The sequence below is a fragment of the Amblyomma americanum genome, chromosome 1 (assembly GCF_052857255.1).
Source record: "Amblyomma americanum isolate KBUSLIRL-KWMA chromosome 1, ASM5285725v1, whole genome shotgun sequence".
Classification (NCBI taxonomy): Eukaryota; Metazoa; Arthropoda; class Arachnida; order Ixodida; family Ixodidae; genus Amblyomma; species Amblyomma americanum.
The window spans coordinates 88,548,993-88,574,928 of record NC_135497.1 but is presented as its reverse complement, the minus strand read 5'-3'; the positions used below and the strand labels follow the sequence as shown (position 1 = coordinate 88,574,928).

The following is a 25,936-nucleotide window of genomic DNA, read 5'->3' as shown; positions in this document are numbered from 1 at the left end:
ATTCTTCGTTCGTGTCCCACGCAGCACCAGCTCGCGACAGCTTACCATCCACAAACCAACGGGCTTTTGGAATGGTTCAACCGCACGCTCACCGATATGTTAGCAATGTACGTCTCACCGGACCACCGCGATTGGGACACAGCCTTGCCTTATGTGACATTTGCGTACAACTCTTCACGGCGTGACACAACAGGCTATTCCCCTTTCTACCTTTTGTTTGGTAGGCACCCCCTATTGCCTTTGGACACACTCATGCCGTCTTCTTCAGTCCCCACCACTGCTTACGCTCAGGACGCCATCGCCCAGGCCACGCTGGCTCGCCAAATAGCCCGTAGTCGGCTCCGTGCCTCTCAAGCTTCCCAGAAGTCCGCCTACGACCGCCGGCACCGGGCCGTCGAATATCACCCCGGATCACTCCTCCTTCTCTGAACGCCGTCGCGCAGCGTTGGTCTCTCCGAGAAGCTCCTTTCTCACTACCGTGGCCCTTACCGTGTGGTGCGCAGAGTCACCGACGTGAACTATGAAATTGCTCCCCTTGCGTCCTCGCCATCATCCTCTGGCCCCTCTACTGACGTGGTCCATGTATGCCGCCTCAAACCTTATCACGACGCTCCTACGCCACCACTCTAACGACGAGACGGCGCTTCATCAGCCGGGGGTCCTGCAGCGGGTAGACGACGACGACATTGAGCGAGTGAACGAGTGGACGAGGAAGAAGACGAGAACCCATCTCTGGCTGTGTTCTGAGTGCCGCCCGTAGCTGTTCATTCGTTTTTGTAAATAACTAAATATATTCTTTCCCGCAACAATATGTTTTTCAGTCGCATTTTTCTTTCATTATATTAACAAGAATTTACTGTACTGGTTATGTGAAACATTAGATATCTGCTTTTTTCACTGGCCAAGGACTGTGCATGTCACGACCACTTTTGCCAAGATGTTCTTTTAGCTTCCTGGAGTGACAGATTGACAAATCCGCCCGCCTCCCACTACAACGTTGCCAAACCACCGTAAAAGCAGTGCAGACACTCTAAGACAGTAAATGCTGCTTTTAAAACACTAATCCCAGGTCGAACATTCACTGCAACACTACCTGTTGCGACATGCGACACGTGCACATGGGTCACGTGACGCAGTGCCCCGAAGACCTATGCTAACATCGCTGTGAATGTGAGGGCGAACAGTGGCTACAACGATCTGGAATTCCTTTCCTGCGATGCAAAGCGAAAGCAATTTGGAGCAATTCTTCGGCGGGCACCGAGTAATAATTTGCACGACAATACATGGCACCCTTTACTCTTTCAACAGGGTTCTCACCCTCTCCTGCCGTTCTCTGTCCTCCTCGAGATTGTAGGCTTCGTGCTGTGAGCTGAGGTGCTTCAGGAAGTCCTCTGCCCACTCAGTGAAGAACTGTTCGTCCTCCACACCAGTGTGCCTGCTGATATGTGTCTTGATCTCTTCTTCAAGCTGGAACAAAAACAAAAAAAAACTCGATACAAAAGACACTAATAGCAGCACTGAATGCAACAGCCCAAAAACAAGCTCAACAGCTGATCAAACATGCGCTATCTTCCACAAGTGGCAACTTCGAAGATGCACGACCTCGGGCAAGAATTTTTCGATGAAGTCACCTGGGTCGTATGGGGACTATACTCCGTTTCATATATAAGGTGCAACACTGAAAGGTACGGAAGTAGTGCACGTGAAAAGATAAAAGAGAGGCTCGTTACTCCGCACTTGTTTTGTGCTCGAGTGGTCTAAGAAACGAGAAAGCAACACTGTCATCAGCAACAACAGAGCACTTACTCAAGCTCATGACAAACGATAACTGGTATAAAGATATATCGCTAGTAACGAACAAATTCTTCACATTTATCAATTCTTCCATTGCTGCCGTGCAAAAATAAACCATACATATCGATAAAACTATCGGCGCAATAAAGCCTGCAGCTATAGGATTATGGCCATCCGGTAGGTGTTAACCAATACAATGTCTGAAAATCTGAAGAAAAAACTAAAGATTTTGAAGCGAATGCCATGAAAGCTGCAAAATCCATGAGGGGCTTTGCGTACAGCCCTGGGAACCAAGCGCTATCATCGCCGCAATTGCTGGAAGGAGGAGGGAACAGCTTGCTTGGGTGCCGCCACACAACACTTTTTCGCACCAATGTAGTTTTTGTCATTTGTGCGTTTGTACTCTGCAAAAATTGCAGCGACTTCTTCCGCCAAACTGACCATGTAACTGGTGACCAGCTCAGGGGGTCCACTGAAAAAAACATCTCGCAGCTGCTTGAAAAAAATGCACAAGATCTCTCCACTCACGTCCTGTGATAACTGCGCATACAGTCGCCGACCAATATTTCGGACGCCCAATTTTTCGGACCTGCCTGAAAATCCGGACCTTGCCATGGCACCGTCACGCGCTCCATAGAGTCAATGTATAACACCGACCAAAATTTCGGACGTTTGAAATCCTTCTCGTTCGATTTTCCGGACTTTTTCTTTCAATTCGCGACTCAACAGCTACCGCAGACGCAAACAACGCCGGTGCCATTTTGATTTTCTGGCCGCTGCCATTTTGGTTTTCTGCAACCTCGAACCCACGCGTCATATCGTCCGCTGATCACGCCATCGGAACCGGAACCTCGCATACCCAGTATAGCCTCGATAGCAGGTACCGCTTGCTGCACCCTCCCGCCAGTGCCTGCTCTGCCGTGCTGCCGTCTTGCACTGTCGTCAGTCGCCGCAGTCGCCATTCACGTGTGGTGTGTTGTGCTGTTTCCATCGCCGCGTCCGCGTCAACTACAGGCAGTTACCGACGGCGCCGACACCGCCGTCCTCGTCCGCTTCATCGACAAAACCATCGAAGCGAGGAAATTACAGCCGTTTTACGCTGGAAAAGAAGGCCGCCATTATCAGACAAGTGGAAAGTGGCCGGTCGCAAGCGGATGTTGCAAAGCAATTTGCAATCTCGAAGCAAACTATTACCTAAAAAACAAGGTTAAAATTCTAGAAGCCGCCGAGAAGTCATCTGGATCCCGCCACAAGAATGTCAGCCAAGGTGCCCACCCGAAGCTTGAGGAAGCCATGCTGGTGTGGCTGAAAGCCATGATTGCCAAACAGGTGCCGGTGTCCGGTGATGTTTTAAAGAAAAAGGCAGAAACCCTGGCGCTGCAGATGAATATTGAAGGCTGCAAGTTTAGCGATGGTTGGGTCCGAAATTTTAAGAGGAGACATGACCTCAGCTTCAAAAAAATGTGTGGCGAGAGTGCCGCGGTTGACGAGCCGGCTGTTGAAAGCTTTCGGCGTGGCAGGCTGCAGTCATTGCTGCAGCAGTTCGCGCCCGAAGATACATTTAACTGCGACGAAACCGGCCTCTTCTACAAGCTGTTACCGGAAAACACCCTTGCTTTTGCCGGCGACCCTTGCCACGGTGGCAAGCACAGCAAGGAACGGCTGACAGTCCTTGTCGGCTCCAACATGCTCGGCACCGAAAAGCTCCCGATGCTGGTGATAGGAAAGTCAAAGAATCCAAGATGTTTTAAAGGAGCGCGTGTTCCAGAGCTGTACGAAGCCAACAAGAAGGCTTGGATAACGCAGCACATTTTCGAACATTACATCCGGAAGCTGGATAAAAAGTTCGAGCGCCAAGGACACAAAGTTCTCATGCTGGTAGACAACTGCACTGCACATGGGCATATTCAGGATCTGAATGCCATGCAGCTGGAATTCTTGCCGCCGAACACGACGTCCCTACTACAGCCCATGGACCAAGGCGTTATCCGGACACTCAAGCACCTCTATCGGTCACGCATGCTTAGTCGCATGGTGCTATGCGTGGACAACGGCAAAACTTAGTGTCGACTTGTTGTCTGCACTCGGCATGCTTTCCAATGCATGGAAGGCGGAGACTGAGGACACACTGCGGAATTGCTTCCGCCATGCGGGTTTCGCGATAAGAGACGAAGTGCCGTCGTCATCCGATGATAGCGCCAGTGAAGCTCATCAGCCATCTTCATCTGCTGACCTCATCGAGCACTTGCGCGCTGCGGGAGCCGTTCCCATGGGAGTGACGCTGGAGCAGTTCGCCAACGCTGACAGAGAGATCGAGCTCTGCACTGAACTGACTGACGACGAAATTGTTCGCCAGGTGCTGGACACTGATGACTCCAGTTCCGACAGTGAGGAGCCGGAGACTGTGCTGCCAACTAGCAGTGAACTAACCCGAGCTTTAATGGTGCTTTCGGCTGTGTACAGCGAGAACGTCACCCTTGCCGACGTGCAAGCCGACTTACTTGTACGGCAACGTAGCGCCCCGCAGAGACAAATTGACCAGTTTTTCAAGCCGCTCACTGAATAAAGTGACTTTTTTTTTGCGTGAATTCGTTTTTTCGGACTGCCTGATTTTCCGGACGCTATCTCGGTCCCTTGAGGGTCCGAAAAATCGGTCGGCGACTGTATTTGCAACCAATCAGCTGAATGAAGCATGTAATTTCCAATTCTAAGCCAAGTCATGCAAACAGGGAAAAGAGGGGCCAGATTGTGACAATATAGCATGCCATATGAGAAATGCTACAATCGTGGTGTTGAAGCGAAACTATTCGAGATGCATGAAGTATATTAGTCTATGAGTGGTCAAATTAATGAAGTCACACCTTTTTAAGGCAGAGACTAAAATTTGCACTAAACACAGCACGCATTGCATATTTAGCAGTGTACTCTTCACTCCAGTATGTTTTGTCCTTGTTGCAACAGATATTTTTAAGAATGAGTATGAGTGCACATGCCCCCTTTCACAAACTATGCCTTGAAGTTTGGGCCTGCCTTGTCGCTTTAATTTGGATTGTGGAATTCATTTCCTAGTGCAGTTTAGCCAACCATACAGTCCTTTATTTTGTTTGCCAACATAAATTTGGGAAAACCTAAACAGAGGGATAAAAGAGGAGGAGGAGGAAGGAGGTGGTTAACAAGCAAAACTCACGCGAGGAAGCTCCGCCTCGAGCCTCTTTCTCTCCCTCATTTCAAGAAGAACGCGGCCACCACGGTTGTTGAGGCGGAATGGGTCGGCGGCGCGCTTCTCGAACTCAACGAAGCGAGCCCAGAGCTTTTCGCCGCTCGACTTTCATCAAAATGGGCTTGTTTTTGGCGTGGAACTCCTTCAGCCTTCTGAGCTCTTCCTCCAGTTCTTCAAGCCTCCGATCTGAAAAGTCTGAAAAGGCAGGAGGCAGCATATATGAGGAGTGGCATGCATGCAAGAGCAGCAAATCAAATCAAATGTCAAATAAGAATTTATTGAGTACATGAGCGACGAACACATTAACGCCAGTACACAGCCGAGCGTCCCAGAATCAGGACACTAATTTGGTTTAGTATGAATTAAACGAGGATCCCTCTACCAATAAACAAGCAGCAACACAGCAGCAACAATAACTTAGATTGGTTTCCTTTATGGGGACACATCCCAAAGAGACTCAGGCTATGAGGGACACTGTAGAGGAGAGCTCCGGGCAATTTTGACCACGTGGGGTTGTATAACGTGCATTGAAATCGCATAGTACACTGGCCTCTAGCATTTCGCCTCGATCAAAATGAGACTGTTGTGGGCAGGATCAATCCCATATCTTCCGAGTCAGCAGCAGAGGATCATGACCACTGAAGCACAGCTCTGGCTTACACTAAAGTACTGCATTTACATGACCTCAAGTTGACCAATTTTTCAAAATTTGAAAATCTGAAGTGGCTTAAGTGAAGTGGTTGACTTAAAATCGAAACCAAAGCATTGCACCATAAATAAAGGCGAGACAAAAGAGATATCAGGCAAGCTGCAGTGTGGTTTGGTTACATTTTTGCTGCGTGGCTCCGTCGCATCGCTCTTGGACCATGCCTTGAGCACCTGCTATGTTAACACGCAGAACCGGCCTCCCCACCCTGCCCAAGGCAGCCGATGGTGGCTGTCCATAAGCAGCAAACCGGCACCAGCACACTCCCCACACGTGGCCGCAGATTGCGTCTGCAGATAAACGGCGGCGGCCCGATAACGCACTCGCGTTCTACTCTTAATACGTATTGCCCAAGTTTTTTTTTTGTGTACTTTCAGCCGGCCACTCGGCGCTCAATGGAGTTTCGATAGTTGATGGAAGGGCCGCTGTTCCAGTCACGGCGGCACCGCCACTCGGAACCGCAGCGGCTCCGGGGAGTGGGGTAGCCGACGGAAGAGGTGATGCCGCTCGCGCGTAATTCCTCTTCGACTCCGACAAATTTGACTACTGCCAGCCACGTTTCACAAGTCTTTAATGTAGTGCTTTGTCATTCGTGCTCCCGGTCCGGTAAGCGTTGGCGCTCGTTCACGACTAAATTCGAGACGGCTGTCATTCTATACGCCGAGGAAACGAACTGTGCGCCGGGCAGAAGTTCGACATTCACAACGGGTGACACAGGTGTGGCAGCTGCAGCGAGGCAAAATTTTCAGCTGTTCCACATGATGTGATGCGGCTGTTTGCGAAGTGCGGGATTTTCTGCACGATGATGTTAGAACGACGCGCTGTGGGACCACAGCAGCGATCACGACAGCAGCACTAGCTAAGAGATTTCGCAAGTGTGAACGAGTAGTCCAGTGGCTAATACATTTTCGTTTTGGAATGTGCCCGCGCACGGCAGCCGATAGTGGCTGCCTATACATGGAGGTTGCAGGATAGTGCTATCGCATTCTATTCTCAAACGCTAAGCGTAAATGACCTCAATGTTTGTTTGCTTTTTTTTGTTCAGAACTGCCATGTGGGGGAGTAGACTTACATTCGAGTCGACTTACAGTCTTGTAAATACATTAACACAGCTTATACACATAAAGAGAAAGTACATGTGATTCAAGCAAAGCAACTTAACCGATTGTCAGGACAAGACCAAAAAGTTAAACTAAAATAATCATTATAATTGGTACTGTAAACAAAAATGCAACACAGTATAAACGATTTAAATATTCATGATTAAAAGCAGCTATCAATAATAAGGGTTGTCAAAGAATATAATCGACAGAAAGTTTCCGCGAAATAGTCAATTTTCATTTGATTGAAACAGACAGAAACTTGGGCGGTTTTAAACTGAGGGGAAATAATCCCGTAAACACAGGCGATATGAAAACTTGATTTTTCGAAATTAAAACTTCAGGTAGCAAAATATATTTGTGAGCTGCAAATGTAGTGCGATTACTATTCTGCAAAAAACTACTACTGCACTGAAACAAATTAATACCATAAGATATGCTCACATAGCAAAGGCAAGGAATTGGAAATACAGTCGAGCCTGCTTATAATGAACCTCATGGTTGCGCGGATTGAGTTTGCCGTATCGGAGGATGGTAGTAAGTGGACTTCCCTTGTTACAGAAAAAAAAAAAAACTGGAGGAGGCACTTGAGCTCAGCCTGAAGGGTATGATTGCGAGAACGTTAATGAGTTAACACATGAGGATTTGGTCATTTTCAACTGTACATTCATAGATCCCTGGGAGTCTGCATAGCACTCCTGGCACAGTGGTGCAACAGTTAAAAAGGTCCCGAAACACATTTTCAGTGCATTGCTTTGCCTATTGGTTGCATAGTATGAGTTATAGTGATGGTATTAGCATCGGTCGTAGCGCGTATACTGTGGTTTTTAATATCTTAATTAGCTCGCAAAAACAAATTCGTGGCACTGATGGCGTCACCATACAGTAGCGGTTTTAGCAGCGGGTATGGCATCACTTAGCGAGAGCTTGATGATTGAACAAAGAGTAAATATACAGCAAATTGTGTTAATAACTCGAGATAAGTTTTGTCAAGTTTTTGTATTTTATATTGCATTAACAAAACCAACTTGTTTGCTCTACATAAAGCACTGTAAATAAAGTAAAACAAAAATACACCACCAGATCTGGCTACTTTTTGCATCGAAGGACTTTGCGCCTCTCTGTAAACATCCTACGACCTAGCACTCAACACTTACAGCTACTTTCTATGTATCCGAGAGTGGCTTTGCAGAATCGAGCCGATCGAGCCATTGCATTTTATAAGCGTTCCTTTCGGTTCCAAGGAAGGATGCATTCATTTCACATTTAGCAGGCCGTGCGCATTGTCAGCTTGTGAAGGATCACCGGGCGGCGGCGCCAGATGGCGCCACGTTCCCGTACACAGCGTCCGCTCTTTGCTCTCCGTGACCAACCAGCGCGCTAGGAGCGACGAGCGATGGTTGGCGATAAGCAGTAGCGGTAAGCGCTATGCTAAATGTGCCTGATATTTTGCGCAGGCTGTCACACCGTCGCAGTATCTTGCGCTCGAGATCGGATCCTTAAGTAAGGGAACGTCACTGATCGGTGTTCCCTTCTGCACCGTCGACAAGACGGTGAAGCATCGCAAGGTCAGCTGGGCGTTCACATGGTTGTTGTAACCATGCAAACGGCGCTGCCAGCTTTGGTATGAACAAGTTACAGATAACAGGCAACCATGGAGCGCAAATTTCTGCCACGTGCTCAGATAGGCTGTTTTGATTTGTCGCATTAAGTGTCACCATTGGGAGAGTGAAATGGGAATGGGAAGCTGCGCGAAAATCGAGTTGAGGGCAGCATATTGTTTGCTTGTATATTAAAAATTCTTCATTGAATAACTCCCGTTCCTATGCATCAATTCTCGTAATTCTTTTTCAGTCAGCATCTGTGTGACATCAGAAATCCATCTGAAGTGTAATCGGCATCCGTTAAAGCGGTGTTTCGCAGCCCCTTTAAGGGTAACGGAGTGGATTCCAAGACAAGGCAAACGCAGCAGGGGGCAGTAGAAGGTATAAGAAGAATGCGGGGATACGGTGGCCGCAGCTGTTAAAGGACAGGTTAACTCGAGAGACATGGGAGAGGCCTTTACCCTGCAGTGGGCGTAGTGAGGCTGATGTTGATCATTATGCAGCCTTTGCCTAATCCCGTGTAACCGCTGCTCCCGTATGCGCCTTGTGCTACGTCGTCTTGCACAGTATCCAGAAAGTCTGCATTCAACAAAGGCAGCGGCGCTTTTAAAATTACGGCATTCAAATTTTACCGACTAGGAGGTTCTAAAGATAAGGTACCCCAAAAAAAATAAGTGCCATGAAAGCATGCGACCAGTGAGTAAACAGAATGCCACGCATAACATAGGTGGAAGGGCGCCTAATATTGGGGCCATAATCGAGATGGGTATGCCACAGTGAGGCTCTAGCCATGAGTAAAGCAAGCCAGCAACCCACGCTGACCATTCACCTTCAGTAATTAGAGTCCAGCACTCACACATATTCTGATGCTCACCTTCCGCACCATGCATCGAAATCCGGCATTCAGCAGAGTGACGCAGAGGAAGTCGACACGATCGAGAGACAAAACTCTCGGCTGTAGTGGTCGCATACTGCCCGTGATCTTCAAGGTGAAGGCCTCTTGTGAAGTGCAGAGACGAGGACAGCTGAGACGCACCATTACCACGGCTTGGCGAACTTATGAGTATGTCGTCTTCGAGGCCGCCGAAGTTGTCCAGGCCACCCAGTTCGTGCATCATCTTGAAGTCTGCAGTGGGTAAGAGAAAAAAAAATGATGGCCGGCTTGCGTAGTTGGGCGAGATGCGAAATATGTGCGCCAGCAGTTGGGCACCCTTGGTAGCGAGACCCGGTATTAAGCATCCGCTGATTGTTCTGCGTGGCATTACTCATTCACAGCTTTTGTCGCAGTGCGGATGTGGTTGATGTCGTAGTAAAGGCACTTAAAGCTTAAGTGGACATAAGGGGCTGAAAGGTGATTGCAGAGAAGTGGGTTTTGTACTTTTGTAAACGGCAGTAAGGCTATATATTTTAAAAACAACCATGGGATAGCTCATACTCGTAACAAGAAAGGGCCATCGTATTATGGTCGTGGCTACAATACTACTACTGAGGAGCACAGCAGGCTGTCCTGTAACGACAGCACACCATATAGAGCCAGTATTCATTTTAAGCATAAGGGGTATTTGGTTTATGCATATATTATACTATTAAAGAGGAGCAGAGCACACTGTAGTGTAACGACAGCACACTATGTAGAGCCGGTATTTGTTTTAAGCATAAGAAATATTTGGTTTATGCACATATATATATATATAGCAGCCAAGGGAAGCAACCACCACCGAAACCAAGGAACACAGGGGATTTTTTTTGTAGTTTTTCATGAATGGGAGAATAATAAAAGCAGAAGAAAAAACCACATGCCGCCGGTGGAATCCGAATGCACGACCTCCGAATTTCGCTTCCGGTGCTCTACCAACTACAGTGATGGCTGTCCAATCTTCTGCTTTCGGTGGTATTTATGTGTAGTGTAAGCTAACCTTGAGAGTGTTCACCATCGCCACCCACGTCCGTAGCGGCGTACGTAGTACGTCCTGCATTACCGTGAGTGCCACGTAAGAATGTGATCGAACACTGAGGACGGAGACCGAGCGAGAACACTTATGCAACCTATGGCATCAAGGCTGCCAAATTCGAGGCTGCAAGACTCGAATCTGGCAGCCTTGATGCCATAGGTAGCATAAGAGGGTTCTGGAGGTTAATATATATGTAGGCTGCAGCGATGCTTGATTAGTCTATATATTCTTTGTTCAATCTTTGACTTTCTTGGGAGGCCATTGACGAACCTGCACACTAAATGCCTCGTCAGCCCTAACGTTTTGTTTCGCCCCAAAGCTGTCGACCAAAGCTGGAGTAGTAGAAAATATAGGGGCTAAGGGCACATTACAGAAAGCACACAAATATCTTTTTACCGAAAGGAAATCCTTTCTTAGCCGGCAATCACATGTGCATGTAAGTGTGTTTCACTCCTTGTCTTTTTTTTTTAGGAAAAATGTCCTTGTGCACTGTGTAGGTACACGCGACACACACAACGACGCCATTAGAGAGCATACGGGTTTCTAAGCCATGGCGGCTCACCCACCGCCATGTCTTTTGATGCTTCTTTAACCTCCCTGCCTATGAAAAGTAACCTGCTGGAAGTTTTGTGCCTCCTGAAGTAACTCACCGGCAGCGAGAAGCATTAGACTAAAACACTCGAGTTAATTTTGGCCGCTGCGCCAGTCTCTAGCGAGTAGCCGTGGGAAGCTCTATCCCCTCGGCTGACTTCTCTTGACCAACAGGTTGTTGATGACTGCGAATGTTAATGAATGCGAACTATGAATGCGAATGAAGAGTAATACACCGACAGAAAAGGGTGCTGAATTCAAGTCGTCCGTATTAAAGTTATGCCACCGGTCATGCTTCAAAACGCAACAGAAATGTCAGTTTTTTTTATATATACAAATTTTGCACCCAGAAGCAATTTGATCTGTTTGCTCGGAATTCTCTCTTCTGTGACGCCGACCCGGGCTCACTCATAATCAGCTGGGATTATGCGGGGCTACATAAGAACCAACATTTTCCTCTAGATATTTGAAGTTGCCTCCACGTACAAAGTGGTGCAGTAGAGTAATTAGCGTCATTAATGCTAACAAATTCAACACGAGAAGAAGGAAATCGAGGGATCCAGGTAAGAACTGCACGGTCAATGTTCAGCACACTAAGTTTATGTAATAGCACTGAGTTATCAACTTTATCGAATGCTTTAGCAAGGTCAAAAAATATGCAGTCAGATGAAATGCTATTGATCTCAAAGATATGGGTCAATGTTAGATCTTTAGTATACCGTGATACGATTGTGAGAATATGCATTTCATGATGATAGTACTATACTGTTTAGAATTCCGTATAAATTTAACAATTATACCATCAATTCCCCTAGAAGACGTTAGTTTCAAATCGATAATCACTATATGATGGCTTGCGAGTCGAACAAGGCGGGATCCATCGTGAAATGATCGCACAGTCAGTTGGAGATCGGGATGTTGGATAACAAAGGATGGAGGAAACGACTTAACAAAAGTATCACTTAGTACAGGAGCACAGAGGTGGTCGGGAGCAAGTTCGCCGGTGGGTGCAATAACGACACTTTATTGGTGTCCCCCGGTTTTATTGTGTTCGAGGAGTGTCTTGGGTTAGTCTTCAGAACGTTCACCAGGGTTACATTTAAAAAACGTGCATTCAGTAGACTTCAATGCTCGTTAATATGCTGAAGCAGCTGTCTTGTATACTGTCCAATGGGTAGGTTTTAATACTTGACAGTTTGCAAAAGTATTTTCTTTTAGTGAGAAAATCGTTTCAAATATCTGTTAGACCATGGAGCATGACTACTAGAGTATCATGGCAGAAAATAAGAATAAAACGGGCTACCTGTGAAGAAAACTGAAATCACGAAACAAAAATGTAGACAGTGACTGTCGAAAAAAAAAAATCGCTTATTTACACAGTGCCTATGGGAAGGTGGTTCTAGGCATTAAACATACATGGTACAATCGAATAATAAAAAAAAGTGTAACAGTGATTCCCGTGAACTTTGGATTGGTGATCAAGTGACGAACGATACGTTGGCGCTGATATAAGTGGCTGACGGGACGAATTTGTTTATTTTACTTTGCTGGGCGCCTTTTTTTCGCTCGTGTTCTTCTCCGGTCTTTTCATGAAGCGTGCGGCTGGAAACAGCGCCTTCGCTCTCGGCGGATATGCTGTCCGCTAACCCCATCACTCAGTCTCCAGAAGAAGAGGAGGGAGGAGGGCTACAGCCCTCCAGCCCCCTGCGGTCGGCGCCTATGCTCAGTTCGTTCTTTCGTTCTTAGGTCTGCTATGGGCTCAGACGACGAGGGTTCTACAGCCAGGCCACAACCCGAGCGCCTTCATAGCATACGCTGTGCCACTGCGAGTGCTTCGTCAACATCAGCCGCAACAAACACACTCAACCAGCGCGCATGAAGCGGTATCTTGATAGACAAGCGAATGCTGTCTACTTTCCTAATCAAGTTTTAGTATTCAGCCTGCAGTCTATAGTCCCTAGATCCAGTAATGTCTTTCCCTTCCCGATAATGCTAACCTGTCCCAGTTCAACGCATTTCAATTGAAATGCATCCAAAAACATGGCGATGAGGGACTCAATTGTATGTGGACCTGGGTTATACCACACATCTCATAATGCTTCTGGTGTGCGTGTTTCAAATGGTGTTTTATGTAAGTTACACCAAGCGCACCGACAATATCAAATATGCCATGTGAGGCTATATCTTTCAAAAATTAAGTTCCTCCTTAAAGGTATGACTTGACAGCATTAAAGGGACTATGCAAAGAATTCAGAGTCGCTTGTAAATGTTTTCAATGCTTAGAAATGATGCTAATGAGCATTCACACCAAGTATAAGTCTTCAAAACTGAGCCGGCAATTAAAAAAATTTTTTAAACGTGTTTTCTAAAATTTGCGGGCCGATTGGTGTGCTCGTAGTGACCGATTTTGGAACTAAAGTCGTGAAAAAAAGACGTCACAGTACCCATGATGCCACCAGGCCACCACACGATGTCAGTCGCTGGAGCCATGGCAGCCACGACGTCACGGGCACACTTCTGGTAGCCGTCAAAATCGTCTGCTCGTGCCGCCGCACGACCTTCTCAGGCAAGCGCGGGCCAGGGCATTGCCTTCGCGCATATGGTTTCAATTTTCCTCTGCCGCCTCCTTCTGTCGGGAGTTCCGGAGCCACTCGCACGGCTCTTCGTGGGCACACATAGGGCTCGATGCCCATCGCAGCCGTAAGAGCGAGCAGTCGCACCTCGAGGTCCGGGTTTATTACTGCTAACTACAACAGATGACAAGCAAAGAAACCCAACACGCTCCGCAATCCAGGAAGGCGAAGAGAGACCGGAGAGATGCTGCCACGCCGCCGACGCTGCTGCTGAGGTGCTAGGAGCGACAACCGGAAGTTATTCAAAGGCGGGGCCCAGTCCCAGACCTGTTTTCTTTATTTTTGTCTGGTGCCCTGCGTGTACGAGTTGAGGGGGGAGAGGAAAAGCGTAATTTTTAATCGTCTATATCTTCGTTGTTATTGATGCTAGCTTAAAAATTCCTGCGTTGAGGTGACGAGTGATGAAATGCCTATCTCTCGTCTGCTTTATGTAATCTCAATTTATTGCATAGTCCCTTTAATGGTTATTCGCCATTTTCATTTTCAGTACCTTTTTCTAATTACACACAACCATCAGCATACATCAGTTTCAGTACCCGACCACGTGATACACCACAAGAGATACAAGCTACGCCTTCAACTAAGTCCAACGAACGTGCCGCAGTGGCCTAGGTCTAGCGTGTCCGACTCTCAACCCAATGGTCACGTGTAGGATTTTTAACTAATTTTCTCGGTCGGCTTTTCAGAGTCATTAATTTACTTTGCATCCTCATATGCCATAATGACATTTCAGTGATGCTACGACCTCATTGTCACAAATGAAATGCAGTTCTAATCGTTTTCGTTCAACACAGCTCAACCTGTGACCTCGCTACAATCTCGACTAACACTAAATTAGCGTGACAATGCACACAGCTTTACCGCCTGAAGTCCGCTCCAACGTTGTCAAATTGCAATCTATATGGATATTGAACAACACTATGGCAAAAGGCTCTGGATAGACACGAGTGCCTGCGGTTCCTTAACATGCGCTGAATGCATAGCCAATAGGCGTTTCTTGCCTTTGGCCTTTCTGAAACTGCGGCTGGCATGCCAGGAGCTCCCTTCCAGAAGAAAGCACTACTGACGAGATATTTAAGGCTTAAACTACACACAGCTTCAACACGATATTAGGTTCATGCAAGGTACAACACCGCCTGCAACGTGCCCATGTAAACTAGTTGGCTCCTTCAGTTTAGAGGTATGACGTCTGTATAACGTACACTCATTGGTACACACAGCACTGGCAGGTATACTATGCCACCTCTCCCCCTTCATGGCAGTCTTCGCTATGCTGGCTCTGAACACTCGCCTAATCTTGGCGAGTTATCATTATCAGTGGATATCTAGTTAACCTGTCGTCGTACGCGACTCGTAGCGCCCCCGTAAGGCAAGCGAAGGAAAATGGCTAAGGTTCAGCTCATATATATAGCTAATGAGACGAGCGAAAGACCGGCCTCTATCACTCCACCCAGTCAAGACCCAATGGCTCCGACTGAAGCGAGCGCGGCGAGGCGCTCACCATATACCGCCAATAAAGTGGTCATGTCACGTGGTATGGCGGAGGGCCGGCACAGCGTTGAACGGCGGAGCTCGACTCCAGCTGTGGCCGGTCACGTGGTATGATGTCAGGCGTGTGAAGCCTTCTTCAAGGTCAAAATGGAACCTTGTTGATCTGAAAATCGCAGCCCAGAGAGAGGAGCTATTACTTCAAAAGGAGCCCGTCCTTTTTCACTGCAGCTCTCTCTGCTTGTCACAGTGACGTAATTCTGTAGCTGGATTTGGGGAGGAAGTGGGGAAGTCTGCGGCTGCCCTAACCAGCGCTGGCGCTCAACTTAGGGGCAGAAACTGGGTTACCAAAGGCAAGAGCTCCGTTCCCATAAGCGTTCTTGCAGTCATGACCATTCACCAACTAGCTCAACTCGCTGGTTTACTGTTTTACTCCTGTAGGCGGCTGAGTGAGACAGTCGTTCTCCCACGGGCCGCAAGTCAAGAGAAAACGAATGAAAGAACTGGAACTGAGGCCAACAGTCGTTCTCCCACGAGCCGCAAGTCAAGAGAAAACGAATGAAAGAACTGGAACTGAGGCCAAGCCCGAACTTTAAAGGTTATTTGAATGCATAAGGCAATCCCTAAGTAATAACTCACCAGTATCCACCCGTGCGCAGCCAAACGCCTACAAAAGGAAGCTACACAGCTTTTTCCCAAACTTTGTAGCTGAAGAAGAATTCGTCCTGTCGCGAAGATCGAACCCGGAACCACCTTTTGTCCACGGCAGGCAGTCTACCATCTCAGCTAACCTGGAAGCCTAGTAGACGGCAAGGCCAATCGGTGTGCATTAATGATTTGAAGGGCTGAGCACGGGTGGTGCTAAGAGTAATTATCCCCTTACTGTGCACTTTGTTTAATGCCAACGCTATAATAACAGGGCTAACAGTGGGAGGCTGGCTTACCTCCAGCCGTCGCACACTCGAGAATAGCTTGCTTGCGCAGTCCATGACGCTTGACGTTACATCGCTGGTCTTCCGCTGGTCTTCCACGGTGGTCTTCCCACCATGAAGGCTATCAAAACTCAAGCCCAGGGATATGCTTGGCGACGACAGCAAAGAGGAAAGTCTGGTCAGCACCAAGGCTCCAGAAGGTCGTGCATGGGTGGCCACATCTCGCGGAGCTGCAGGAAACACCATGGCAAGAAAACGTGCTAAAAGTGAGCACGTTGTAATATGACCTTGTTCTCAGCAAAATATCACTGCAATTCATTACCCAGCTGCTTAGCGAAGGTGCGTGGCCCCGCCATGGCGGCGCGCCACTCGGGCATCAGGTGGTAGCGCACGGCTTCGATGAGCAGGTCCTTGCTCTACTAGTGTTATGCTCTAGTGTTATGCTCTACTCAATGTTTTTCTCGTGGCGTATATTTTTACATGCTGACCCCTGCATAAGGATATGGTGTAGAGGATTCTCAACAAAACTAGACTGCCTGCGTGGAGAAGGATTGTTGAAGTTTATTTCTGCCTCCTTTATCACTTAAATTATCGAGCGGTCATTTTACGGGAGCCATCCACTTCTGTCACAAAGAATGATAATAAATGGGTGTTCACCTAGATTCAGAGCAAGTGGAGGAAAAAAATCAACACTCTGGTTTGTGCATGGTCACTTCAACTAGTACATTACGTTAACAAGAAGTAAACCAAACTAGCTACTCAATACACTGCAAAAGTATGTAACGGAGGAACTGCTATGTATACGAACCGCGGCAATGCCCCCTTTCTTCATGTCGTGCCATATCTCCGCATCCTCGTCACTTAACAAGGCCCTGCAGCTAGCGCCACCGTCTCAGCAGCAACCAAAACTCAATCCTGACTAAACCTGATTTCCTTTTTGGTTCTGATTTCGCACCATGCCCAAGCATGCCAGAAACGGTAGATGCTTACTTGCGGACAACTGGAGACCAAGGCACGCAAGGCCTCAGGGGCTATGAACAAGTTGTCTATTCCAGTGTCAGGGGCACTTGCAATGAGCGTCTTCAATTGCGGCAGGCTGGAGACACGAAGCCTTTCCCAACCTTCCAGTAACGTCTGTAGTCGGAGGTTGCAGTGGAGGACGACATCATCTACCAACCGGAACCAGTTGACCAAGTTGACGACGTAGTCTCTTTTGTGCACAGTCGCCATTGCGTGAGAACCGGTGAGGATCTTCTGGGCGGCAGAGGCGGCCGGCGGGCAAGAGTCGAAGGCAACACAGGCAGCAAAAACGCCAGCAACGATGCGGTCTCCCGCAGAGGACGTCGCAACGAGCGGCAAAACTCCCAGCTGTAGAATGTGATCTTCTAAGCCGCAGAAGTGGCCCAGGCCACCCAGTTCGTGCATCATCTTGACGTCTGCAGTGGGTAAGAGAAAAAAAATGACAGTCGATTAGCGTAGTCAGGCGAGATGAGAATTAGGGGCGCTAGCAGTTCGGTTTTCACTTCCGTTCTTGTCTTCAGATAAAGCGTTTACAGATGGCAGTTGCTGGTATAGCGATAATGGGTTAATGCCCACATATGCAACACAGCGAGCCATGAAAAGAAAAAAGATAGGGGTAACAGAAGAGGTGCGAAAAGGGCACAATGCGTGAGGGAACAAACGCGGGTTAATGACATCATAGTCAAAATCAAGAGAAAAAAATGGGCTTGAGCAGTATATGTAATGCAAAGGGAAGATAACTGCTGGTCCTTAAGGGTAACCAAGTTGATTACAAGGGAAGGCAAACGCAGCAGGGGGCGGCAGAAAGTTAGGCGGGCGGATGAGATCAAGAAGTTTGCGGGGATACAGTGGCCACAGCTGGCAAAGGAAAGCGTCAGCTGGAGAAACATGGGAGAGGCGTTTTCCCTTCAGCGGGCATTGTGAGGCTGATGCTGATGATGATGCAGCGTTGGCTTAATCCCGTGTAGCCGCTGCTCCCGTATGCGGCCTGGGACACGTCGCCTTGTGTTCCATTCCGAAAGTCGTGAATTAAATAGCGCAGCGCAATCAATATTACGGCGTTCAAATTTTACCAACATGGAGGTTCTAAAGCTAAGGTACAAAAAAAAACACAAAAGAGTGCTGTCAAAGCCAGTGACCAGTGAGTAAACAGAAAGGCTCACATAATATCTGTGGGAGGCGCAGCAAATTAGCTAACCCCACCTTCGCAGCTGCAACCAAAACTCAATCCTGAATAAATCTGATTTCGTTCTTGCTGCTCATTTCGGCTCGCCCGTGTCATCAATTTCGCGCACAGTGCCCATGCATGCCAGAAACGATAGATGCTTACTTCCGGGCAACTGGAGACCAATGCACGCAAGGCCTCTGGGGCTATGAACAAGTTGTCTATTGCTATGGCACAGGCACTTCCGATGAGTGTATTCAACTGCGGCTGGCTGGAGACACCAAGTCTACCCCAGCCTTCCGGTAACGTCTGCAATAGCAGGTCATGAGGCCGCAGAAGTTTTCCAGGTCTCCCAGTTCGTGCATCATCTTGAGGTCTGCAGTGGGTAAGAGAAAAAAATTATGGTCAATTAGCGTAGTTAGGTGAGATGCGAATTAGGTGTGCTAGCAGTTTGGTTTCCACTTCAATTCCGGTGTTTAGATTCAGTGTTCACGGATAGCAGTTGCTGAGTTAGCAATAATGGGTTAACGTCCATATATGCAATGCAGCGAGCAATGAGACCGGAAGCAGGCAGACTCTGAGGAAACAAACGCGGGTTATTCACATCTTAGTCGAAATGAAGAGGAAGACTTGGCCGTGTGCAGGGCATATAATGCGAAAGGAAGATAACCGCTGGTCCTTAAAGGGGCCCCGAAACACATTTTCAGTGCATTGTTTCGCCTGTTGGTAGCGTAGAATGAGTTATAGTGATGCTATTACCATCGGTCGTACCGCGTATACTGCGGTTTTTAATATTTTAATTAGCTCGCAAAAACAAATATGTGGCGCTGACGGTGTCACCATACAGTGACAGTTTTTAGCAGCGGATATGACATCGGTTAGTGGGAGCTTGATGATTGGACAAAGAGTAAATATACAGAAAATTGTGTTAATAACTGGAGATACGTTTTGTCAAGTTTTTGTTTGTTATATTACATTAACAAAACCAACTTGTTTGCCATAGATAAAAGCACTGTGGAGCAAGTAAAACAAAAATACACCACCAGAGGCTCTGGCTACTTTTTACAAGGAAGGATTTGCACCTCTGTAAACATCCTACGACCTAGCACTCAACACTTATGGCTACTCTCTATGTATCTGAGAGCGGCTTTGCGGAATCGATCCTATCGAGCCATTGCACTCTATAAGCGTTTGTTTCGGTCCCATGGAAGCATAGTTTCTTACTATTAACTAGAGGAAAAGCTGGCGCCCCGCCTATAAGAGTTTGCATGGGGCTTCCTCGAGACCACTTGTACCACCATAGGCGTTCTAAGCATCATGGGGCGGAGAGCTACCCACTGCAGAACTAAAACTTTTCGCCAAAAAATATTGAAAGTTCGATAATCAAGAATGTCCTATCATTCAATATGATGTCTATAAATCGTAACAAACGAGCAGAAAAGCATGTAAATGCAAATTTTACTCAAAATATGGTTGGTTGGTTTTTGGGAAAAGGAAATGCCGCAGTATCTGTCTCGTATATCGTTGGACACCTGAACCGCGCCGTAAGGGAAGGGATAGAGGGAGTGAAAGAAAGGGAGAAAGAGGTGCCGTAGAGGAGGGCTACGCAATAATTTCGACCGCCTGGGGATCTTTAACGTGCACTGACATCGCACAGCGCACAGGCGCCTTAGCGTTTTGCCTCCATAAAAACGCAGCTGCCGCGGTCGGGTTCGATACTGCGTCATTTCGTTTCCTCAAAACTAATTTTCATTTTCTCTTTTGACTCCGTACACCGCACGGACGCCTCCTGCATTTCGCCTGTATACAAACGCGGTCGACGCGGCGGGTAGTGAACCAGCGTCCTCGGACAGCAGCTGAGCTCCTTACTAAATTTACCTGGAGGCCCCCACCCATCTATCCGGCGTCTCAAGGATGGCTAAATTTTCTTCGATTCCTACACTAAGGGCAACGCCTTACTTCGCAATACCACTCATGTAAAGCCCTCACCCAAGGGCCCTGGAGGTATCTAATAAATAAATAAAATGATCCGTAAGGTGGTCAAAGACCTCGCGGTCTGACGGCGACTATATGATTTTGGGTGGGAGGCCAAATATTCAAACTCCCTTCTGCTTGCACCGCTGTCCACTCATCGTCCCCGCTGCACAGGGAACCTACTGCAGGTGTCCGCAACGGCGCTTGCGGGGATACCCGTAGACGAAGAGCATTGGTTGACACTAGTTTCTACGAGGTCACAGCTCTCGCCGGTCGTATTCTATCGCGTTGCAGGCTCAGTGACTTGGGGACGGCTGCTGAGGGGGTCCATGGTGGAGACAGGCTTGCACACGGGCGTCGACAGAGTACAGAGCTCCAGCGAGCGTTAAGACTAGCTCTTAGTAACGTGGTCAGTAGAAACTGAGCCTGCGCAACGTAGTCGAGGCACTTACTTAACGTGAAGCCTTCCAATGTGGCCCACGAGATTGTTCGGAGTTGGTCCAGTCCGATATGCTATAGCGAGGGCGGCTGCACCGGAACGAGAAGCCTTGTCAGCGCCTTTTAGCGTGGCCAGCTGGAATGGGCGCCGTGTCTGGAACGCCATCGCGAGCTCGAGCCGCGAGACACGAAGGAGCGAGGCTCAAGTCACGAGCCACCCGATCGTGCCGTTAAACTGACAGTATAAAAGCACAGCGCTTTGATCAGGCTTTAAATGAAACTTACGACGGGGCCAATACGCATCAAAATGCGCTACATCGTGTTGGGAGGATAGATGGGTTCATCACCACGAAGCCCGTCATGGTTATTAGCCGGTCGCGGTATGCACTAACGCACAGCCACGCCGCGCCGCGGCGCTCCGCCGTTGGCGTTCATAGAATTCAGGAGTTCACGCTAGAGGTAGTGGATGAGTACAGGTATTTTTGGGTGTGGATAAATAACAGAGCATGAAAAATATGTAATGAATAAAGCCAGTAGGAATGCAGTTGTCATGAAAAACAGAGCACTGGAATTACAATAGGTATGAAGTGGTAAGTGGGATCTAGAAAGGGATGATGGTTCCTAGCCTGACTTTCGGTAAAACGGTCCTGTGCATGAGACAAAAGCAAGGTTAGAAATTAAACAACGCGGCGTAGGGAGGCTAGCTTTAGGAGCACATGGTAATACACCAAATCAGGGGGTACGGGGTGATATGGGATGGGCGTCGTTCCAGAGCAGAGAAGCTAGCAGTAAGATAGCATTTGAGGAGCGATTGAGAAAAATGGGGAAAAGCAGTGGGCTAGGAGAATTTTCAGATACCTGTACAGTATTGTGCGTTTTTATCGCTGACACTTTCAAAAATTTCCCCGCCTCAACCGCTGGCTCGTTTGCGGTGAAACTGCACACAGAGCTTGCGTATTATGGTAACTTTTGTATCGTAGCAATTTTGACAATGGTACTTACTTAGTTCAGGCGCACATGATGCGAAAACGTAAGCGTCTACGAGAGATCGGCGAGCCAAAACCCGCAGACGGCGCTTTTTCGCTGAGAACCGGCAGTAGCGCCATCTGTTTTGGGCAGTGGAAACCATCACGGCAAGGCCGCCGAGGCGAGCATTGCAAACAATATTCTTTAAAAGGTAAAACCTCGTTAAATCATTTGTTCTGATATTTTTCCGCTTAATTAGTCGAAAATGTTGTAAACGCTTCAGTAGAAGCAGACGAAACGACAGGAACGGCATATTCAAACAGCCCGCGCTCCTTGCAACGCTCTCCTCGACGGCCTTGTCGTGACGCTTTGCGCTACCGCAAACAGATGGCGCCACTGCCGCCCTTCAGCGAAAAAGCGTCGTCTGCGGGTTTTGGTTGCCGATCTCTACGTAGACGATTATGTTTTCGCATCATGCAGGGCTCAACTAAGTAAGTACCGTTGTCAAACTTCCTACGATACAAAAGTTACCATAATACGCAAGCTCTGTGTGCAGTTTCACCGCAAATGAGCCAGCGGTTGAGGCGGGGAAATTTTTGAATGTGTCAGCGATAAAAACGCACAATACTGTATATAAAGAATGTTCACACGAAATGAAGAAAGCGAACTAGAAAATTGACAAAAAATATCTGGACAGCAGTAAGGGGGCAAATCAGCAATTATCTGTTAAGAAAAAGGTTAAAGAAACAGATAGAGCTTTGTGGAAAACAGGGATGCTGACGAAATCGGCACTGGGAACATGCACTTGACGTAACGGACAAGAACGCAGTTGCGAAGATGTACAAGAAGCCTCTTTCCCGAAAATTCTTGAAACTGGAGTAAGAAACGATTTCCGCCGCCTTCATCACACCGACGCATGCCATTTTTCCTTTTAAAAAGTGCGCTCGTGTCGGTGCCTTAATTCAAGCGCAGTTTTTTTTTTTTAATATTCACAAGTCGCCCGCCATGTCTGATACTCCCCTTGTTTCAGTTATCATTTCATCAACGCACGTGCTTGTCATTTGGAGAAATCCGGTGAGTCAGGCCCGCTGTGTTACTCCCAATGTCACTGCAGTGTGCGCGTGTGCATCACACAGGAACCTATTGAGCTGTGTTTCTTGAGGAAATAATAGACAAGAGGGCATTGGGTATATCTAAAATTTGTCAACGTAAGTTATTAAAAGAGGTACCGTTCGGCGAAAGGTCGTCGGAAAAATGACTAGAAACAGCGCAGGCTGGGTCTTCCAAGATCTGCTTCACCCGATCGATACATCTCTCGCAATGCTCCGCAGCGAGATTGTAACAGACATGCGCTTCCCAAAGTTCTAAGAACATTAGATATGAGAAATGTGCCCCCCCCCCCCCCCCCCCCCCCCCCCGCGGGCCAGCGACTCCCCAGGCAAGTTACCGCGACGTCTCCGGCTTCCATTCATTGAGAGCCATATGCAGTCCTCCTTTGCTATGGGTCACCTGGCTACATTTGAGAGCTCAGGTAATTCCGGATTTCCTCCTGTCCTTATTCTATGTCATGAATCATTTTCCCTTTTTGTTTGTCCGAAGTAGATATTGATTTTTTGCCGTTGGCAGCAGTACAATATACAAACATGCATCATGCAATGTAAATACTTATTTTCCTGCATTTCTCGCCACTTCAAGATCCTGTTGCGACATGAATTTTTCGAACATGTTCCTTTTGTTGCAAACCGTCCAAAAGTTACTGGTTATGCAGCAGACAAAAGTTCCTAACGGCAGGATAGAACGGGGTGCACAGAACGCTTTTAGATTTCGAAATCGAAACTGATCCTCTTTCAGGAAGTCAGCTTAGACTTTTTGAGCATTTGCTGCAGTCTGAAACGTCAAGAAAAAAAACACTTTTTTTGTCGTTAACGAACTAAAATATCTTGCTCGAAGCCCGAAAAAAGAATGAAATAGCATGTTTGGGAGTCACGTATCAGTCTCCAAGCCGCGTGTTTCCAAATGCCGAAAATGCAGCAGCGGAATTTCCGGTGACGCCACTAAACACAAAAACACAAGCAAAACAAAACGATTACGCCGCTTACGTTTATTCGAGCATACCACATATTGCACAAACTAAAATGCACTGTTAATAAAATGGTCTGCTGCATTAAAACTTCTCAACAGCAATCCGCCGCCTACATTGGTTGCGCATAACGCGCCATCTACCGCTTTTGCTTGTGCCGCGTGCCGCGTGTGCACGTCTGCATTATTGGCACTTTCTGTTGACAAATAAGCTACTTTTACTATTGCTAGGGCACTTTTTTTTCAAAACAAAGGTGAAAACAGCAAGAAACCAGTGTTTACTTACAAACATACGGGGCGTTTTAGAGTTATCTACGCTGTCGAGTGCGTTTCGCTTTCGGTCGCGCCGTTTCTGAACTTTTCACGTATGGGTGTGTTGACTAATTTGAACGATTGCTAACATTAACGAGTAAATGTAGTACACGCTGCAGCACATCGGACTCCTCGAGAACTTGGTGCAACACCCTGCTGTTGGAGCGCCTGTCGGGAGCATGCGCGCATTCGCAACACACATTTATTGTGACGTTTTAAAAGCGATAGCGTCGAAATGACGCAGCATACTTTGTAATTTTTTTCTCTCAAGCACTTGCCAACTGTTAACGACTGCCTGGATAGGTACGGTGTAAAACGAGAAAAATTTTCCGGCAATTTTTGTTTAAACGCGCCGCCCGGTAGCCCCTGCCAAAGCTCACTGCCAGGTATCGCTGTTTTTAATAGTAACTGTCAATGAAAATAACGTTTCATATTTTCACGTTCATGTGCTTCCATTTCCGAAAGCATTACGTACCTTGTAGCACGTTTTCGATGCACTCGTGAAGGCTGCAGGCTCATTGCCCATAATATCTACATTTATGTGTTAATGAGATCCCCTGATCCCTCAGGTAGAGCCCACCTGTCAGATGAGAATTTCCAACCATCCCCCCTCTCCCTCTGTTCCCCTTCTCGCGTGTAGGGTAGCATACTGGGCGCTGCCTAGTTAACCTCACTGCCTTTCTCTTTCTCTCTCTATCTCCAACCATAACTGAAATTTAGCATAAATGACCTATGCGTTTTGGGTTGCAATAAGCCAAACACTGGATTCCTACACATACACAATGAAGACGAAATTTTTCTTTTTAGGGAGAAATGAGCCTGAAAAGGTTATTATTTACGGGGGTTTAGCGTCCCAAAGCTACTCCGGCTATGAGGGACGCCGCAGTGGAGGGCTCCGGAATAATTTCGACAACCTGGGGTTCTTTAACGTGCACTGACATCGCACAGCACACGGGCCTCTAGAATTTCGCCTCCATCGAAATTCGACCACCGCGGCCATCGAACCCGTCTTTGCGCTTGTGTGGAAGACCTCGGGTCAGTGGCCGCAAACCATGGATTTAGGAAGAGGGAAGTGTCCCCAGGGAGCGATTCACATTCTTCCGTGTCTGTTGGATGCGCCACGACTCGAGTAGAAGCCTCCTGCGCGGGTTAGACGACTGCTTGATGCAAAGAAAATCGCGCTTTGCATCACGCGGCAATGTCACGCCTTTCACGTATGGGATGAGTTGAGAAGTTCCAATCAATCCTGGTCACGGCACCAGTTAAACTTTCCGAATCCTTCTTTGATGGGATGGCCGGATTGGGCATGGTCGATCGGTTGCACGTCGCGAGCGGTGAATGATGGCGGCACGCTGGCCGGTGATCGAATATACACGGCGGTTAGCAGTACAAAGAGCCTTCAGGCCTTCGTCCGCTCGTCTGGCGGCACGTTGCCGATTGGGGCAGCAATTACAACTTCTCAAGACAAAACTTATTTAAGACGGGATTGAAATACAAGGCAGTGAGAATAATGCAGTTTAACAAAAAGGCTGTTTAAAAGCGGTCGAGACTGAGACTTGGCGCGCTCCTCCCAAGTCTTTGTTTGCCGCGGGTTTTAACCCATTCGATAATTGGGCAGAGCTTTACTAAACCAGCTATCGCCCAGTTTAAACTAATAGCAGTGCAACGGCACCGTATGTACAAGTGGACGGAGCCCAGGGCTCACCGGCCTGAACACTGTGGACCCCGCACCTCCTGGAGCGTGCACTGTTAGAAAATTCTGTAAAACTACGGGAAAAGCTGAACGGCTCCCGTCCCGCACGTCGGCGCAATCGCCAAAGTGTAGTTTCGGTTTCGAAACGGTAACTGCTACGCAATTCAGAAATGTGCAACTAAAGTGCGAAAGACTTGGTACATTCGTGCTATTATGCTCAGCGCTACACAGAGCGACTGCACGCTTATTATAAGCGTCACGAACTCTCA

The 25,936-nt window shown here is 47.7% G+C and overlaps 2 protein-coding genes across 3 annotated transcripts in view; both read right to left on the bottom strand.

Annotated features, from left to right (window-relative positions):
- The window catches only part of LOC144113188 (protein regulator of cytokinesis 1-like), a 43,977-nt gene extending 22,964 nt beyond the window's left edge, over window positions 1-21,013 (bottom strand). The window contains exons 1-6 of the mRNA XM_077646136.1: window positions 20,632-21,013; window positions 18,371-18,581; window positions 17,011-17,456; window positions 16,033-16,250; window positions 13,412-13,894; window positions 9,299-9,550 (exon numbers count right to left, since the gene is read on the bottom strand). Of these exons, the coding sequence (XP_077502262.1) occupies window positions 9,299-9,550; window positions 13,412-13,457 (298 nt within the window). The 5' untranslated portion in view covers window positions 13,458-13,894; window positions 16,033-16,250; window positions 17,011-17,456; window positions 18,371-18,581; window positions 20,632-21,013. The remainder of the gene's footprint in view (window positions 1-9,298; window positions 9,551-13,411; window positions 13,895-16,032; window positions 16,251-17,010; window positions 17,457-18,370; window positions 18,582-20,631) is intronic.
- The window catches only part of LOC144113186 (protein regulator of cytokinesis 1-like), a 347,115-nt gene that overhangs the window by 41,840 nt on the left and 279,339 nt on the right, over window positions 1-25,936 (bottom strand). The gene's annotated exons all lie outside the window — the stretch shown is intronic.